Source organism: Prionailurus bengalensis, chromosome C1 (assembly GCF_016509475.1).
Source record: "Prionailurus bengalensis isolate Pbe53 chromosome C1, Fcat_Pben_1.1_paternal_pri, whole genome shotgun sequence".
Lineage (NCBI taxonomy): Eukaryota > Metazoa > Chordata > Mammalia > Carnivora > Felidae > Prionailurus > Prionailurus bengalensis.
This window is the reverse complement of record NC_057345.1, coordinates 71,307,228-71,327,474: the sequence shown is the minus strand read 5'-3', so window position 1 is coordinate 71,327,474 and position 20,247 is coordinate 71,307,228. Positions and strand designations below refer to the sequence as shown.

Genomic DNA, 20,247 nt, shown 5'->3' with positions numbered 1-20,247 from the left:
CTATTGGTAGCAACTGCCAGTGGGTTACTCGGCAGTCAGTTGTCATTAAATTATCAATGGCAAGTGTTGCTAGCCAATGCGTGCAGTGATTGTTAAATCGTCAATAATGAGATCCTGGAGCCTGTAAAAGTGAAAATAGTTTCCTGTTTCTCTCTCCCCAAAACAATTTCTTCCCTTGGGTGTTACGTAATAAAGCTTTATGGGAGCAGTTGGTTATGGTGGTCAAATGTACTTCCAAGTAGGAGAGTGAAAAATTAAAATTCCTAAGAACCACTTACATTTGTTAAAAAAAATGATACCATGTTTTGTGTAAACAAACAAATATATAGATATATGGATACATATAGATATACATAGATATGTGTATACATAGATACATAGAAAATCCTTTAAAAAATGTACGTAAGGGTATTAATCGTAGTTTTGTATGGGTGAGGACAGAAGTACTTCGAAAAATATTGACTGGCTTTATAAGGAATACTTTATATACACTCACACAAAATACACTCATTTTAAGCATACAGCTTGAATTTTGACAATGTATACACATTTGTAATCACCAGCCCAATCAAGACAAAACATTTTTATCTCCCCCTGGAAGTTTCCTCACGCCCCTTCTAGTCAATACCACCTCCCCCAACTGCTCTTTTGCAGCGCTTTGTACTTTCTTCCTTTTGCTTATCTGTGTATTGGAATGTGCTTCAGTGAACATATATCTTTTTTTAATAAAGAAAAAACTTATTTTATTTTCTATTCTTTTTAATTCCCAAATTTAATTAAGACTGTAAACGTTTGAAGATGCTCAATGAACCCCAAACAGAAGAAACAAAGTTCAAAACCACATAAAACAAATCATTATATGGTTTAAGAGTATATACATATGGTAAAAACAAAGAAAAACAAACACAAGATTAACCAATATTCAGGATAGTGGTTACCTCTGTGGAGGATGAGGAATGTGGTCAGAGGGCAACACAAAGCTTCAAATGTATTAGTATGTGCTGCAAAAATGTATTTTAAAAGTAAAAATATTTAAAACTGAATCACTAAATTCTACTCCGGAAACCAAAATTACACTATGTGTCAACTAATTAGAATTTAAATAAAAATTTGAAACAAAAAAGTTAAAAAAAGAAAAAAAAATTAAGCCTCTGATTGAAAATAGGAAAGAAATGCCAAAAAAAATTATCTATAAGGGGAAGTCATTTCAAAATTGATGGCTGTATTTCTCCCCCATAACATATGCATCAAAGTATGGGATTTCCATTGCCTGTTTTGCCCCCTGAACTCTAAAGGATTTCCCTCATCCACCCACCTACACACACCCTAGTCATTTAGCCGACCCAGAGTTGCTCAGAACAACCCATTTCCCCCAAATCAGCAGCTTACCCTTCCCCTTGTGAATCAGTAGCCTCTAGAGGTTACAACAATCTTTTCACTCCAAATGGAGAAAAGTGAGACAGCCCCCTTTTTCAGAAGGTGGTACATATGTGACATTCATACCAACTGATTGTTTAGGACAATCATTTACATTACTCCTTCTCCTTCAATTCTGTTTGAAATACCTTCCAGTCATAGAGTGATAATTAAACATAGTGGAAGCTTCACACAGTCCAAACATAGAAAAGAGATTGCGTTCCTGAATGTCTCTCCTGCCGAACCACACCAAACATTTTGAGACTATGGGAAAATGACAAACAGTAGTGAATGAACTAGACAGGATCTTGGGATTAGGGGAATATGGTGCAGACCTGGGAAGCTGGTGACTTCCCTGCCTACAAATGCTATAAAAAAGATCCTAGACTAGCTATGGGGTACACAAGGCACTTCCATTAAAGCCAAAACAAATGATCAAATATTTATTGAACACCTGCCTGCCTAATATCCAGATACAAAGTCTTCCTTTGTACCAAAGTACCACGTACGCTTCAGATGATGCAGCCTAGAAACCCTGAGCAGAGCACCCAGTTTTATTTAGTTAACATTGCCTTAAGGGAGTAGGGAGACAATGTCAACTGCCTGCTTTCCTTGTGTAACAATGTCACATATATTACTACTCTTCTTAATTTTCTCCATCTCGCAGATGAGGAAATCAAGGCTTTGAGGGTTTAAGTAGATCCCCCGAGGCTGCTTGGAAAATGGCAGAACTGGAATTTAAGCCTCCAAAGCCCTGCTCCCCTGAAGGGCCTCATGCCTGTTTACTCTGCAAATAATGGCAGCAGCGCCCTTTAGTCTGCTTGTTAATGTTGCACTGAAAGCATTTGCGAAGAGTTTTCATGCACATTGGTAGGGTTTATGCCTGTACTTCCCCTTCCCTGAGAATATTGCATTCATTTCCTCCTGATTTCCTTAAGTGTGAGATAAAGTAAAAAATGACTGGCTTTTATTTGCCTATTTGTTATTGAAAAAACACTATCACCATGGAGAAAGGGAGCAATTCAAATAAATGGCATTCTGTATTCCTTTACTCTATTGACACCAACCTGTTAAACTGATTTCTTCATGGAACCAAGTTGTGGTTTGAATGCACTACAGGCAGAGCTTTTGCTTTTCCCTCAACCTCTGGAGTAATAAGATTAATTAATATAGTTAATATTTGTTGTTCAGATAGTTTAAAATGGAAAATGGGGAAATTTTGTATGTGCTAGGCACTAAGTGTTTTACATAGATTATCTCATTCCTATTATCAACATTCTTGTTCTCCAGTTTAGAAAGTGGCTTAGAGAGGTTAAGTAATTTGTTCAAGGTCACACTGCTGGTAATTGCTCAAGATCGACAGAGTCAGGTTTCAAACCAGGGCTATGTGATTTCCGAGCTGTTATACCGCACTATGCTACTTCCCAAATTTGACTGGGCTCTGAAGGGGTAGCATCCTGAATTCATTCAATAACGCTAACATATTTAATATTTCTTTCAAAAAGCTTCAGAAGAAATGAGGAAAAACAACAAAAATCAAGCAGTGTTAGAAATAAATGAGTCAAGTGCAAAGAGAAGAAAGGGAGACCAGTTAACAAGGAAAAGGGCATGAAAAGGGGTTAGGCCAGCAGGGATCTTGATCTCTAACCATCACTGCCTAAAGCAGGGAACTGTATTGATGCTTCAAAGGAGATTCAACAGAGACTGATGAGACATTTTAATTGTTTGGCTGGTGTGTGGCTTCTGAAAGACTTTTGTAAAGAGAAATGTCAGGAAGGGTGGGAAGAATGATACTAAGGGATGGGCTTTTAAAGTGATTAATTGGAAAGAATGGCATTCATTTGTATGTCTAAGTGCTGGCAAGATGGATAAGAAATCATTTTAATCCCTTTATGGTGCTGTCTCATATAGGCCTGGTCACAGAAGGTTTAACAACTGGTCTAGATGGAGCGTGATTCTAATAAGGTCATAGCCATATAGGCCCTTTTGTAATAGAAGACATCTTTTGCACCTGACCACGATCAGCTGGCCACCTGCAGGATAGTGGTGACAAAGGAATCTCAGTGAGAGACTGTGTGTAAATCCATGATCATCATTACACAAAGGCTTGTATTTATCTTGCCAGTGTTCAGTGACGGGATCTTTTCATGGTACAGAAGCAAATATTTATTGAGTACCTACTAATTTAGAAACGAATTCCTGGTAGATTGTTCTTTTCTTTCTTTTTTAATGTTTCTCACATTGATCTTTTCCTGTTTCACTTGTTACCATCTTAGGTCAGGACCTCATCTCTCACATCAGGATTATTGTCAGATCCTCCTAAAATGGAATAGAATAGAAATAAACTGTTTTAGAATGGAAGGGACATCATTTAGTCTAAGTCAGTTTCAAGGCTCAGATCTTATCAGAGACTAACTTCATTTTTTCTCAAGTTCCCAAAGCAGATCATCTTCTTGAGTTGAGCCTAACTCCTCGTGGTTCTCTCCTCAGGTCTGCCTCTGAGACTTTGCTCATACTATTCCTTTCTCCTAGAACATCTTTCTTTCCAATTCCAGCTGTCGAAATTCCACCTGTCCTTGAAGAGCCCTTAATTTCCACCTTTTCAATGAATCCTTCTTGACTCTTCTAATCTTCATTAATTACCCTTCTCTGAACTGTTAGGGAAATTATAATGCATCCCTTGACTTAGTGCTTAATTATAGAATTTCAGCATTGAAAAGGACTTTAAGATCATCCAGTTCTACCTCTCAATCTGTGTGTGATTCCCTCTATCACAGCCTTCCCAGTAAACTTTTGCTCTGCACTCAAACGCATGTCTAGGCAGATCTTGCCATCTTTACATTCATTCATTCAACTCATATTTACTGCACACCCAGTGCTCCAGACAGGGCATAAAAGACTGGGAATTCGACAGTGAACTGGTTGTGAAACTCCACTTTCCCTCATGAAGATCATATCATATAGTGACAAGTGACAAAATAAAATAAATAAAGGGTGTTGCATTAGAGATGCTAACTTAGGGTGGCCAGAAAAGGCCTCTTCTAAGAAATTACTTCAATGCTGATGGCCTCACTGATGAGAAAAAGGCAGCCATGTGCACATATGGGAGAAAAGTTTTTCAGACAGCAGGAACAGTAAAGGCATGCCTTGAGGAATGGGGGTGAGTTTAGAGAGTTTGAGGAAGAGGAAGAATGGCAGTAGGTGAAGTGCAGTGAGTGGGTGGGGGAAAGGTGGGAGACTGGCTGGAGAGTGAGCCTGGGGTGTATGCTGTAGAGCTCATGGGTCAAAGCAAGAGGTTTGGATAACACAGCTTGTATTTAATTTGAGCTGAATATGGCTCACTCTATTTTCTATTCCTTTGTCCTGACTCTGCCTCTAAATGTCATAGGGAACAAATGTAGACTATCCTCCACAGAATATATATTTGAAGAAATCTATCCTGTCCCCAGTGAGTCCTTTTAGGGATAGACATTCCCATTTCCTTCCACTGTTCTTTCTGCTGTCTCAGGAACTATACTATTCTGGCCAACGTCTTCTACTCATCCTGCACTCTGTATTCCTTATAACAGTGATTATCTAGGTCACCAACACATGATAGAGGTTGTCTATTTCCTTATCCTTTCTAATACATGTTCTACTCACACATCTCAAGATTTTATTAGCTTCTTTTTCTCTTTGCAGCCAGTTATAATGACTTTTTGGCCAAAACCCTGGATCGTTTTCTATATCATCTGCTACTAAACTGTACCTCCCCTCAACCTATACCTCTGTGATGGCCATCGTGCAGGGTTGTTTTTTTTTTTTTAATTTGTTTTAATATTTATTTATTTTTGAGAGAGAGCGAGACAGAACGTGAGCAGAGGAGGGGCAGAGAGAGAGGGAGACAGAATCTGAAGCACCCTCCAGGCTCTGCGCTGTCAGCACAGAGCCCAATGCGGGGCTCGAACTCACAGATTGTGAGATCATGACCTGAGCCAAAGTCGGACACTTAACTGACTGTGCCACCCAGGTGCCCCCCCTTTTTTTTTATTATTATTATTCAAGGGAAGAGTCTTATATTTATCTTTATTGTGTTTAGTATTACTTGGTTTAACCCATTACACCAACCTTTCAAGGCCCCTTGGGAGGCAATTTTATCTGCTGGATCTGCTATTCCTCTTACCTGCTGGTCATGTACCAATTTAATAAATGTATTTTCTGAATACTCACCAAATTCATCTAAAAATGTTTATGGAGCAAGGCTAAGCAGAGACTTAAGTATAATATTTATAAGGGCAGAGACTGTCTTCTTCATTGTTCCTTTTGCTCATCACAGGATCTAGTACAGAGTATGTTTGATGGAATAAATTGGGAAAAGTGCTTGGATATAACACCATGAGCCTCCTTTCACACTGACACAAATCCACTATTACCACCCTTTGAATAATGCATAAGTTCAATGGACTGTATTCACATTCACCCAATGTTATCATCTTGACCATAAGGATATCAAGAGCGACCTTTGTTTTGTTGCTGCTCACGTATATCATACCTGTTGCAATCTTATTATCCACTGGCCTTAGAACTTTTGTAGAAAAGGGAAATGACCCACAGAGAACCTAGTGCATGCTCACACCTGCAGATTGTCTAGTTGATGGCTTTGTAAGTGCTTAAAATTTGGCCCTTTAAAGAGGCACACGGAAACATTCCGGGGATTATGTTTAAGAACACATGTTCCATCTGATTTTGTATATTAAAGTGACATTTGTCTGTCTTCTGTGTTTACTTAATGTTCTCTGGTCTTTCAGTCATTTTCACTGTGATTTGTTGAGCTTGGAAACATGAACTCATTGTAGGGAGCTGTGTGCTCTCTTAAGATTGCTTTGCAGAGGTCTTGATTTAGTTCTCCCTGAGCACTTTTTTTTTTCTACCTTTTTAGTTTGAATACCAAACTAAGCATCTTTACCAAAAAGACAGAAATAAAAGAGACAAAGGTTTTTGTTTTTGTTTTTGGCATTCACAAACTCCTGTTAATTCCAATGTAAATTGTGATTAAATGTAAGTACAAAACTTTTTTTGTTAGCCTTAGCATTTTTTTTTGCAATAAGTTTCATAGTACAGTTTCACATAATTCAGTGAACAGATTGGTGCCACTTTAAAGAATTTTTCTTGTTCAATGGGCTTTTTCTCCCATGTTTTAGATGTACCTGTTATAGAGGAGATTGGTAGAAAGCAGGCTGTGTAATTACATTGTTCTCTCCCTTTCTTCCTCATGGAGAAATCACATAGTCAGAATTTCTTTTTGATGATTTCTCAATCTCTTGAGCTATATATCCTTTTAGAATCTTTTGCCATGGAACCATATTATTTTCTGTACCTCAATCTCATACTACCTAAACTTGAACTACATTCAACTTTTCTTTCCCTGATGATCATCTGGGGACACTTTTCTCCTGGGGCACCATTACTTTCATTTCACCAGTGAACTCCTCCTTGCTTGCCAGTCTTAGGTTCTGAGTTGAAACTTCTCTGGTCATTTCATCTCCTCTTTGGGAAATGACATAGTGTATTTAGCCAAAAATTAGCCAAAAATTGTTTTAGCTGAATGAGACTCTTAGTAAATGTCCAAATATTTGAAACTATAATCAGTACTCTTTCTTATTCTTCCCTACCAAATCCTTCCTAATTCTTCCTGTGAATGTACATTTGTCATGTCGTGCTACAATCTCAAGTGTACCTCCTCTGTAACCCAGCTTCTGTGTTAGTGTGTAAAACATCTGAGATTGCGGGACTTTGAGAGTTGTTTAATGACCCATTTCTCAGTCATTATTTTAATTGAAATGATTTGACACTACATTCACAACTGTCATTCTTATTTCTATATAACTTAGATGAGAATTGTTTGCCTGCAAGAAATAGGTACGTATTCAAGCCAACTTAAACTAAAAATGGGCTAGTTAATGGGAGAACAGAGTCATATGTCATAGAATATGGGACTGGGAGAAGAGCTGGGCTCCACAAGGAACTCATCTGACATCTGGACATTTGGAATTGATATCATTCTGTGCTCCTTTGATCTTGAGGTGAATTTGCACCCTTCTCTGCTTCAGCAAGCACAAGGCAGACAATGGTGATCTGATCTCCAATGGACATGACCCTCCAGATCAAGTGCTCATACCCCAACACTCAGTCTTGATACCCCTACTTCAAACTCTTCTCTGAATCATATCGCCTTGGAATGCCATAAGGCTTATTTTCTTTTGTGTCACAAGCTCACTCAGTCCAGTCATTTGGAGCTGGAGAGGAAAGGGTTGCGTGATATAGACTGGGGAAAATAGCTTTTCTAAGAAGCTCACACCTAAGCAGGATGGGAAGGCACAGCAGACATTATTTAGAATTTCGATGTCAGGATTGCCATCTTCCACCCTAATTATTGCCATATGTCTATTTCTGTGTTCAATTTCTTTTCTCTGGAATTACATTAGGTAGTTTCCAGCCAAACACAACCTAACACTTGTTTGTAAAGCACACTCCCATCTTAGACATGAGTCTTTAATTCCAGTATTTTAAACCATGGTTTAGAATTTAAATTTCATTCATCGTTATCTCCCATATCCTCCTCTTCCTCCCAAAGGGAATCAATGAAAACATCCCCTATAATCTCAAATGTTTCAGTTTCCTTCCAATGACATTATAATTCTGAAGATACTCCCCAGTGTCTCTATAGGAATCAGCATGACTGGGTAACAAGCCTCGGCATATGCTTGAGAAAGATAGTGATACTAGTTTCTTTAGTCTGTTGTAGCTGCTTCTAGCACATCACAATCATGCTACACACAATTGTAGCACAGCGTGGTAAATGTACTTTCACAGGAAGCCATAGGAAGGATTTGATGGGAAAGAATAAGAAAGAGTACTGACACAGTTTCAAATATTTGGACATTTACTAAGAGTCTCATTCAGCTAAACCAATTTTTGGTTAGTTTGTGGTTAAATACACTATTTTATCTCCCAAAGAGGAGAAGAAATGACTAGAGGAACTACCAACACCAAGCAAGACACATTCTTTCCTCCCAAGGTCAGTATTTGATATTCTTGAACTACTGAGGCTGTTCAATTCCTTTCCAGCATTTTTTCCTTCCTCAAGGAAGGTCTAGTCACTTCTCTGCTCCGCTTCAGTGGAAAGCACATTGTTAGTGTGCATTGCCAGTGGGCCAGCAACTTCTTTGTTTTCTCTCTGTCACATTCTTATACTCTTTATTGTACAGATTCTGATTTTGATTCTCCTCTTCTTTAGATTCTTCTTTTGAGCTTGAGATAAAACCACTTTTCTAGAAGGACTGGATTTACCTTTTGGAGGAAGCTCATACCTTAGTGTATATTTTCAGTCCAATAGAATTTCTTATTCAATTGACCTTTGCTTTCTTTTTTTCATTTTCATTAATTCCTATCTGTGCTGTTGGATTAAGATATGACCCTTTTCACCATTAAAGTCAGGATCTTGTACTTTTTGTTTGTTTGTTTGTTTGTTTGTTTTAAGTAGGCTTCCTGCCCAGAGCAGAGCCCAAAGTGGGGCTTGAACTCACAACCCTGAGATCAAGACCTGAGCTGAGATCAAGAGTCGGATGCTCAACTGATGGAGCCACCCAGGCACCCCAGGATCTTATATTTTTAGTTTCTCTTTTAATCCTATTTTTTTGGAATTATTTATACTCAGATACTTTGTGAGAATAAAACATATTTTTCAAATCTCTTCATACATTCAAGCATGTAATTTAGCCAGCTAGTATTCAACAGGCTTTTCTTTAGCTTATCTTTGCTTCCGACGGGAAGACAAACTTAGCTTTTTCTCTGCTTTTCATTGAACTAGTGCCATCATGTCCCATGAATTTTGGTGGTATTAAGACATCACATATATATTATCCTATATTGCATCATTTTCATTTATTGTCTCTTGGAATATAAGTAAAGAGCATAGCCTTAGAGGTCAGATAGACCTTCTATAATGTTGGGTAAGTTACTGAAGCTTTGTAGACCTCAGTTTCCTTGTCAGTAAAATGGGGATAATGATTCCTACTATGTAGCATTGTTATGAAGATCAAATAAGAAGATGTGGGTTGACTGTTTCTACATAGTAAATGCTTAATAAGTGTTGGCTTTAATTATTGTGATTTCTTTTGTTAAATTGCAATTTTCTTGAAATTGAGAAATATATTTCAAATTTTCTTAAGCAGTTAGTTCTTAATACGAGTTTATTGCTGTTTATTTATATAATAGTCATATTTAGGGATAAGAACTCCCAAAATGAAACACACTAGAATTAAGATTGTTAGATTTGATTATGGCTTCTTTATTGACCCCAATTTGGTGGGTTGTTTTACTTCTTTCTCCTAATCTGACTTAACAATTTTTTTTTTGAAAAATATTACTCATTTCTAAACTTCCTCTTGTCTTTTCTAACTTGGGAGGGAGATTCATATTCAAATTCCACCAGTATTTTTAAGTGTCAACCCCACCAGGCTTTGTGCTAGGTGCTTAAAAATATCTACACATTGTTTCATAGATGAAAAAAACAAGGCTTAGAGAGTTCAAGTGAATATCCTAAGATCATATGATTAGTAAGGAGCAACTGCAAGAATAATAAATAAGACTTAACCATAAACCAGTGAAAGAACTCTAAGAGGAATATGACTGAGTAGCATGAGGTACAGAAAGAGATTTTTTTTCTTCAACAAGGGATGAGTAGAAGAGTCAGAGAAGTCTTTGTGAGGGAGATGAAGTTAATCTAGGAGATGTTCAGTCAATCCATGAAGAGTCAAGAAGATTTTTTTCTTCCGTTTCTTCAATTCTCACTTGGCTATGTATAATGATTTATGCTTATGGCATATAATTGCCAAGTAGATAAATTTTCACTAAATGGAAGATAAAATGGCGACCACGGTAGAAAAGCATTTTATTTGATGATTTGTGACTATAAGTATATTCAAAGGCTTTTAGTGTATAAAGAATGGATCTAATGGAAGAAGACCCATTGTCAGTGCTGAAAATAATGGTACATATGTCCTTTCACCAAGTTTAGTTACAGTTCTCATAATACAAAACCAGTCCTTGAAATGCATGGTAAATATGCTGATTCTGGGTACAAATGAATCCTCCATTTCTGAAGGCTTGGTATGGGCTCCGATTTAGGTCTCCAATGCAGGCCCAGCGATTTTTGGTCCTCTTTTGGGAAACACACCATTTGGCATGATCCTGGTAAGAACTGAAATAAGAGTGTCCAGATATCTTAATTGCTTTGACATTGTAGACATGGTAAGGAAGGGAGCAGTTTGAAGGAAGCTCTTGTCTCTTTCGCTGCCAGGTTTCTGTTAGCAAATGTGTCTTCAACTGTTGAGCCATCCAGGCTGCAAAGATGTCTAGGGTTTACAGGGAGAAAGATAGTGAGGTTAGTATTTATACTTAGATAAGTCCCTGAAAATATCCTCAGCAATGGAAATTATCATTCACCCCTGATATATAGATGTCACGAGCACAATAATAACAACATAATTGAGATAGTAGATGGGAGAACATTTTGTTAGTGCTAAAGTGTTATGCAAATAAAAGTTCTTATCACTAAGGTGATATTGGCGTTTAAAAATGTTTTCTGTTCCACACAAACAAGAGAGCAATATATGCTTTTGTCTTGAAAAGATCTTTAGACAGAATGAAGCTAGAGAAGTAACCAGGGGCCAGCTTCAAGGGCTCTTTGCACATCATGCCAAAATGTTTGGATTTTCCTGAAATCAAAGGGAGAATTAAAAAAAAATTAATGTTTATTTATTTTTGAAAGAGAGACAGAGTGTGAGCAGAGGAGCGGCAGAGAGAGAGGGAGACACAGAATCTGAAGCAGGCTCCAGGCTCCGAGCCATCAGTACACAGACCAATGTGGGGCTCCAACCCATGAATCATGAGATCGTGACCTGAGCCGAAGTCAGATGCTCAACAGACTGAACCACCCAAGCGCCCCTCAATGGGAGAATTTTTAGAGAAATGTTAGTGGAAAACTGATAATAGAAACTGATTTTTGATCATAAATATCAGTTGGGAGGCAACGTGCAGGATGAATTAAGAAAGGTGTATTAGATTGGAGATAGGGAAAACACAGGGTTGTCACAATAATTGTGACACTAAACACAGGCATGGACTAAGGCAGTGGCATAAAGCTTGGAGAGGAAAAGATAAATGTGAGTGTTACTAAGGACCTAGAACTGATTGAATTTGATGACTTGCTAGAGCAGTAAAGAAAAAGGAGGGATCTAGAGTCCTCAGTTGACTCTGCAGAATATAAGAAAAAGAATAGATTTGTGGGCAATAATGATGAGTTTGGCACGTTGAATTTGGCATGGCTATACCACCCCCAGGTGGCAATGTCCCACCCACTATTGAATACTGATGGCTCTGTCAGTCCAGAGGTCTTGAGAATCGCCTGAAAGCTTATTGGAATTGCATAGAATGAGTATATAGAATGAGATAAGGAAGAGTGGAAGACCACGTGGCAACCCAGTCACCTAAGGAGTAGGCAGAGGAGGAGGACCTAGTTAAAGAGACTTAAGAGAAGTGGGAAGAAGACCAAGAGACTGCACACTCCCAAAAATCAGGAAGGGAGAGTGTTTCAGGAAGGAAAGTGTTTTAACAGTGCCAAATTCTGCAGAGGCTATTTCTGTCCTGTTGATTTTTGGATCTCTAGTGCCTAATACAGGGCTTGGCAAGTGGTAAGCATTCAGTAAATTTTATCTAGTATAAAAGGAAGGAAGGTAGCAAGAAAGGAGGGAAGACAGTGAGGTCAACTAAGAGCGTCACTGGTGACTGGGGAGAGATTGGAGTGTCTACAGACAGAGATGCAAAGACTACAGTGAAGGAGCATTGAGCAAGTGAAAGCCCATGAAGAGTCTTTAAAATTATTTTTTAATGTTTATTTATTTTTGAGAGAGAGAGAGAGAGAGAGAGAGAGAGAGAAAGAGAGACAGAGCATGAGTGGGGGAGGGGCAGAGAGAGAGGGAGACATGAAATCTGAAGCAGGTTCCAGGCTCTGAGCCTTCAGCACAGAGCTTGACTCAGGGCTCAAACCCGTGAACCACAAGATCATGACCTGAGCTGAACTCGGATGCTTAACCCACTGAGCCAGCCAGGTGCCCCCTGAAGAGACTTTTAGAAAGAAATTTGGAAGAAAAGAAAAAAAACAGAGATATAGGGGATCTAGAATTGAGGGAAGATTTTTAGGAATATTTGTGTGCTAAGGGGACCGAGCTTATAGAGTGGGAAAATTGAAGTAGAAGAGGGAGAAGAGATCTAGTGTTTGAATCAAAGTATTCTGAGACTGGGATAGGTTCCAAGGCACAAGAGGTGCACTGCTTCTGTTGGGATAAAGGGAAACTCGTGAAAAGGAATAAAAACAGATAAGATTGTTGAGGGTGTGTGTGTGTATGTGTGTGTGTGTGTGTGTGTGTGTGGTCTTTTTAGTCACTGAAAAAAATGTTTTTAAATTTATGTTTTGAGAAAAGAGAGAGAGAGAGGGATCAGGGGAGGGGCAGAGAGAGAGAAGGAGAGAGAGAATCCCAAGCAGGTTCTACACTGTCAGCATGGAACCCAATGTGGTGCTTGAACTCACAAACTGTGAGATCATGACTTGAGCCAAAACCAAGAGTTGGAGGCTTAACCGACTGAGCCACCCAGGTGCCCCAGTCATGTTTAAAAGATGTTTATTTATTTTGAGAGAGAGAGAGAGTACTAGAGTGAGCCGGGGCGAGGCAAAAAGAGAGGGAGAGAGAGAATCCCAAGCAGGCTCTACACTATCAGTGCAGAGCTCGATAGGTACAAGGTTCATAGGATCCGTGAGATCATGACCTGAGCTGAAATCAAGAGTTGGATGCTCAACCAACTGAGGCGCCCCGGTGCCCCTTTTTAGTCATTTTTAAAAATACAAGTATAACTGTCACACAATGTTAACATTAGTTTCAGGTACAGAACATGGTGATTCGACACCTCCGTATGTCATGCTATGCTGACCACAAGTGGAGCCACCATCTGGTCACCATACAGCACAATTACAATACCATTGACTATGTTCCCTCTGCTGTACCTTTCATCCCATGACTTACTCATTCCACAGACTGGAAGCCTGTACCTCCCACTCCTTTTTGCCCATTTTGCCCATTCCCTCCATCCCCTCCCCTCTGGCAACCGCCAGTATGTTCTGTGTATTTACGGGTCTGTTTCTGCTTCCGTTTGTGTGTTCATTTGTTTTGTTTTTAAGATTCCACATATGAGTGAAATCTATGGTTTTATCTCCCTCTGACTTATTTCCCTTAGCATAGTACCCCCTAGGTCCTTCCATGTTGTCACAAACGGTAAAGTCTCATTCTTTTTATGGTTGAGTAATATTCCATTGTGTATACACACCACATCTTCTTTATCCATTCACCTATTGATGAACACTTGGGTTGCCTCCATATCTTAGCTTCTGTAAATAATGTTGCGATAAACATAGTCTGCATATATCTTCCTGAATTAGTGTTTTTGGTTTCTTTGGGAAAAGGCCCAGTAATGGAATTATGGGATCGCATGATATTCCTATTTTTAATTTTTTGAGAAACCCCCATACTTTTTTGGGTGGAGTGTGTTCTTGAGGTGGTTTCTCTCTGGTGATCTCTGTTCTCTCTATGAAGGAAAAAGAGAGGCTGAGAATGAGGAGGCAGCGTAATATAAAGGACTTGAGAGTAAAAGAGTCTTAAAATAGCTGCTTAGGGAATGGAAAAAAGGAGGAGACAACTGTGGTCCCGTGCCCAACAGAGGCTGGGGACTGCAAATTTTCACTGACTCCTGGCTTGGACGGTTGTGAGATATTTCCATGGTTGGATCAGCAATTGTGCTATTCAAGCAGAGCAGGCGAACGTTTGGACTAATTTGACTTCCCCTTTCCCTTTCCTTCCTTTTTCCTCCCTTCTCTTCTCCATCCCCAAATAATCAGAATAGTTCTGCCATACAATCCAAAGTGAGTCCAACAGCAGAGTTATATATTGTTTGATCATGGTCTTTCATACCGTCAAGAAAAGAACCAGACTTTGCAAAATGGAGGAATTTTTGGCCCCGGGCTGACTGAAGTGCAGTGAGGTGCCGGTCAGGGATCTCTGATGAGCTGGATCTGGAGCACAGCTGGGGCATATGAACGAGCTCCTGGTGAAAGATGGCTGGGATGGAACAGCTATAAATGTTTGGGTTACAGACCAAGAGCTGAGAATCTGAATGGAGGAACAAAGAAAAATTGAGAATTAGGATACAGATGGAAATACTTGTTGATACTATAGATCTTGTGTGAATTAAAAACCACAAAAACAAAAACAAAAGTATTTCTTTTTTAAGCCAATAGCCTTCAAATCACTTTTGGTTAAAATAGTTAACCCTAACTGAGCGCTTCCTACTTTCCAGGCGTTATTCCACAAGTTTTATATGGGTGTACTAACTCAATCCTAATAGCAATTATATTATTAAGTAAGTTCTTTTGTCATTATCCTCTTCATATAGATGAATTAATAGAGAATTTCTGTCACAGATGCAGGGTTATAAAACTTGTAGTTGATATTCAAACCTAGGCAGTCTGGCATTGGAGACCATATGTTTTTTTCTCGTATACATACATATACAAAAGTAGAGCCCTCCCATGTATTGATCATCCAGCTTAAAGAATAATCAACTCATCAGCATGCACAGCTAATCTCTATGCTATTCAGCTCTATAAACATTACAGGAACTCAATTAGTTAAACTAGGACTTAACTTGGGTGAGAGCCTCAGTAATCCTTGCCATAAGATGGAAATTTGATGAAAAACATATTCTAAACCTCATATATCTAGAGGTAAATCACTCTTTACCACAATTTAGCAGCCTCCTCAGTAAAAAGTGACTGATTAAAATAGTGTTCTACTTCTCCTTCTCCCCCACCATAGTTTTCCAAATCCAAGTATTTTTGGCCATTCCAGCTTGGGATCTTAAAGGAAGATCATCTGACTTGGAGATGTCAGATTGGTGGCCTACAGGCAACATGTAGTCAGCACATTTATTTACTTCATTATATTTTGAGAGAGAGAGAGAGAGAGAGAGCACATGCACCCGTGTGTGAGTGGGAGAGGGGTGGGGGGAGGGGGGAGAGATTCCCAAGCAGGCTCCACACTGTCAGGGCAGAGCCTGATGTGGGGCTTGATCCCACAAATCGTGAGACTCTTGACCCAAATCAAGAGTCAGAAGCTCAACTGACTGAGCCACCCAGGTGCCCCCACAATTATTTTTTTAAAATAAGATTGAGATCATATTCTCTTCCCAACTCTCTCACATCCCCCCACCCTAGATTTCTAGTTTCTCTTGAAAAGTATGGAGATCTGTAACCATTAGGTCTGCTTTTCTGCAGAGCCACATTGCAGAGCTGAGGCTTTTGAGGGGAGAGTCAACATCCCTGTTTGTCTCTGTCCCCACTGCCCATGCAGCGTTGCTTGCCTGTTTCACCCATTTTTGTTACCTGCCAGGCCACGCTAGACATTTGAAAATACCACCCCTGATCAATTTCAAAGACTTCTTTGGTGGATCAGGAAACAAAGGTCTAGTAAGTGAATCTGCTCAAGGTCTCACCATGGCAACGCCCATGTTAGAATCTAATAGCATCTAGGTAACAGAGTGTTGATGAATAGAGAAACGGATGAAGTAATAAATTTATTCATACATTTCCAAATCCCTTCTTTAACACTGCTATCTCTCTCTCTTTTTTTTTTTTTTAACATACTCTAATGTTACCTATTGCTTCATACTGGTTGTACTTAAAAGTTATGCAGATGCCAGATTGTCCATGTCTCCTCCCTGTGGGTGGATAATCATAGCCTTCTTCAGGAGCTGGAGGAAATCTGGGAATAGAATGAATCAGCCAAAATCCCTGCACTCGGTTCCACAGCAGTAAACCTACCAAAGATACAATTAATATAGGTAAATTAGAAAAACAAAGCTCCTTTTAAAGATAGGGTTCAAAGCTGTAACATTTAAGCCCATTTGTACTTCAGGCTAATATTTTACTCTGTTAATAATCACAAAGATCATGCTTGCTTTTCAAAGATTTCAAAACTAACTTGGGCACACATCACATTGCCCCATTACTGATAATAAGCCACCACAAAAGAGAGCCAGGACAGCCACCCTGTGAAGAGTTAAGAGGAATTTCGTGTTGAAACCACAAGGAGAATTTGTTTTGGCGGAATGCAAATTTGCTAAATTGGAATTTGACCTTGTTAAACTACACAGTCACCTGGTAAGCTTCACATAATGAGTTATCTTTACCGCTAAGCAGCTAAGCTGTTTTCAAAAGCCAGCTGAAAAAGAATTGAAAGAGAAAGTATCAAATGAAGAAATGTACTTGCGATAGTTCATTGTAAGACACTGATGGTCACTTACGTGTAGAAGAGTAATCAACTCCACAAGGCCAAAAACAGAGACAGAGAGAATGAAAGAGAAGTCATGCCAAAATGACCCAGCTAATTGTGTTTAGTGAAAATTTTTAGAGCAAAATGACATGAAAACGGAAAGGAAGCAAACAGAAAGATTTTCATTTTGTGACATGGCAAAATGAATCCTACCCAACAGGCATCAGTACTATTTCTGTGTTTATAAATAAATCGGGATAGTTCTGGTACACTGACTAGACTTTCCAGTTTGCATATGACCATGCAAATATGAAATTATTCATGTTTACCTTATTGTTAGAGTGGAAACCACATGCTTGCTAGTTATTTCTTTTGCAAAAAACACACTTGAAGAAAGCACGCTATTAGTCTCTCATTCCCTGTGTCCAGGTGGAAAATATCCAATGTTCTGTTGCCAAACAGAGCTGGATGACCTTCAGGGGCCCTCTTCTGCCCAGATGAATGTACTGTTGGCCTGAAATCCTAACCTCCTGGTACCAGTGCCACCGGATGTCAGGGCACCTGTTGCCAAAGAGAACTCCTGCACTTGACATGGGGTCCCGTTCCCTTTGTGGTCTTTTTCCCAAGCCCTTTTAGCAACGAACAGGGTGGGGGGAGAATGGTGGTTGGCGGTTGTTAGAGGAGAGGTTGGAGAATGTGGTGTATTACCAAAATTGCTGTGTTCCAAGCAAATAGGACCATCAGGAGGGCAACTCGGCTAAATAAAAAGCTTTCATTACTCATGATATTTGACAGCCATTACAAATTACGTTCTTAATTGGAGGTGGCAAAAGTGGCAGCCTACTGGCCAAATCTATCCTGCAGATACATATTATTATTCTCAGAGAATATTTCTAAAACTTTGCGTTCATTGCCAACATTTAAAAATTGGGGAGATTTTCCACAAATGCTAATTTTCAACATCTCCTGAAAAATCGCATCCCTCCAAAGCAACCTGAGCACTACCTGTACCTTTTCACCAAGCATGCACCCTCCGGTTCTTCAGTTCCCTGCTAGTTTACTCCACCTGGCTTGCTGACATCCACTTGCCTGCTTCTGAAGCCATTTGAGTTTGGGACCTTCTTTTTTTTTTTTTTAAGTTTATTTATTTATTCTGAGAGAGAGAAAGAGGAACTCCTCCTGTCAGTGAGGAGCCTGATGCGGGGCTGGAACTCACGAACTGTGAGATCGTGACCTGAGCCGAAGTCGGACGCTTAACCGACTGAGCCACCCAGGCGCCCCGACTTTGGGGTCTTCTGAAAAATATTTGTTGCCATGGGAAAGTATTCATGATCTATGAAGTTGAAAAACAGTAGAAGATAATCATTACAATATTTTCATAAAAATGTTTTAAAATACATATTATAGGAAAAGTGAGTAGAAAAGATTAATGGAATTATCTAATGGGTGCTAAAATTACAGATTTTTTTTTTTTTGCTTACTGGCATTTTGAATTTTTAAGTAATACATATACATAGTTTATAGAAAAATGCCAAAAATTACTATAATAAAATTCTTAAAATATATTAACTATATATAACAAAAATTACCAAAATATAACAAATATATTTAAAAGTACTTTCCTTTTTTTTTTTTTATTAAAAGTACTTTTCAAAAACGTTTACTTCAAAAGGAACTATACACTAAAAAGAGTGAACTTTACTCTATGGAAATTACACCTCAATGAACTTAACTGAAATGTGTACACACACACACACACACACACACACACACATACACACACGTGCACACGTGCACACACACAAACACTATATAGACTGGCTGGTATTCCCAGTAGAATTCTGGGATTTCTGCTATAGAGCATATATTTTTATGTTAAGAAATAAAGTGGAATTTGTGAAAAGGAGATTTCCAAGTGAAATTATATAATTATAACCTGTGATATAGAAATCAAGAATTTTGATAGCTCAGAATAAACCATTAAAAAAAAGCTATCTTTTCAGTGTGGAAAAAAAAAAGAATATTCAAGATAGAATATTTAAGAGAATGTTGATTTCCAGTAGAAAAGACAAACCAAGAGCCTTTGTCATACCTTTAGTGTGTCCATACTTTCTGCTGTAATTCACAGATGTAGGGACTCCATCATTGTATATTAGATAGGCTGTGTTGTTATTCTGCAGGAGCACATTAGGGTTATAATGATGTAAATCTTACGCTCATAAATGCTCGCAACATTTCTACCAGCTACCCAGTCTGCAATACAGAGCTTTCATTAATACACATGAGAAATCATCCGTTATCCTAATAGACAGCTTCCCCATCAGACTGAATTCTGTGACAGGCAAGGGAGGGAACAGAAAGTCCATTCTTAACCGTGCATGGTTTCATCCTATGTGACAGGGACCCTGTGCATCATGATGTGCATGTGAAGGTACTATTCCTATTTCTCTTGGCTGTTTTGGACCTGCGTTTCTCACTTGGCAACCACTGTATAATAAAGGAGTACTTACATATTTGTTGAGGAACAAATATTTGTGTAGGAACAATCGGCCTAGGATTACACCTGGGTTTTTTCCACTGATACAGGCACCATGGCAGAACTGGCTGTCAGGGTCTGCTTTCCTCTGCCTACGTTGTGCTTCACAGCTTGGTCATAGTTTTGTGTTTAATCAGGATTCCTCATTCTCTGCTCCCACTACCTCCCTGCAGGGGAGGATTTCCCTTCAATTCATTTCTTAGTGTCACTTCACCTTTCTTGCTTGATATTTCCCTGCTTGGAAAAAGTAGTGAAATTGAATGTGTGATATTGGATTGCCTCTGGTAAGGCAAAATATGAGTAAATTTTCTAAACAGTTGGCCAAATCTCTGAGTAAAAATGAAGCTATTATTTTGATGGGATCTCTTTTGTCATGTTTTGGAAGCTTGCTTGTATTTATTCTGTGTGGTTCCTTTTCGTTTGTGTCACGATGCAATGATTTTTACTGAAGCCAATAATATTGATATTAACAAAAATCTCAGGGACATAATTAAAAGCAAGGAAGGAAAACTCATCTCCTTAAAAAAGGCTCTTCTTTTTGTCTCAGGAAAAAAAAAAGCCAATAATTGAGTTGTTTACAACTGCTTAATTATTTGAGGTAATCTAAAACCTTTTTTTTTTTTTTTTAATGCACCATATAGTCCGTGTAGCATTCTCGGCTACTATATTTAGAAATATCCAGGAAAAGAAGCTGTTTTCTTAGCCTCATTTTCACAACTGACTATAGCTATTGTTGGCATTCATATTCTCTGCTGGAAGACCCTGACAGTTGTTCAATGAGCTGGCGTTGAATGTGGTCATGAGGCCATTGTGTGCCTTTGGCGTGCAATGCGAAGGGGCTTTGGGAAGAATCTTTGAGGAGCTTTATTCGTCTAA

At 38.8% G+C, this 20,247-nt stretch overlaps 2 protein-coding genes across 4 annotated transcripts in view; one reads left to right on the top strand and one right to left on the bottom strand.

Annotated features, from left to right (window-relative positions):
• The window catches only part of LOC122480700 (uricase), an 80,238-nt gene that overhangs the window by 21,821 nt on the left and 38,170 nt on the right, over window positions 1-20,247 (top strand). The gene's annotated exons all lie outside the window — the stretch shown is intronic.
• The window catches only part of DNASE2B (deoxyribonuclease 2 beta), a 75,307-nt gene continuing 65,391 nt past the window's right edge, over window positions 10,332-20,247 (bottom strand). For 2 of the 3 annotated variants that reach the window (XM_043575436.1, XM_043575435.1), the window contains 4 exons: window positions 18,928-19,009; window positions 16,219-16,380; window positions 14,478-14,675; window positions 10,332-10,811 (listed from right to left, as the gene is read on the bottom strand). In XM_043575436.1, coding sequence (XP_043431371.1) covers window positions 10,471-10,811; window positions 14,478-14,675; window positions 16,219-16,380; window positions 18,928-19,009 — 783 coding nt within the window. In that variant the 3' untranslated portion in view covers window positions 10,332-10,470. Of the gene's footprint in view, window positions 10,812-14,477; window positions 14,676-15,946; window positions 16,099-16,218; window positions 16,381-18,927; window positions 19,010-20,247 lie in introns of those variants that run through there. The other variant, XM_043575437.1, reaches the window with a different exon arrangement.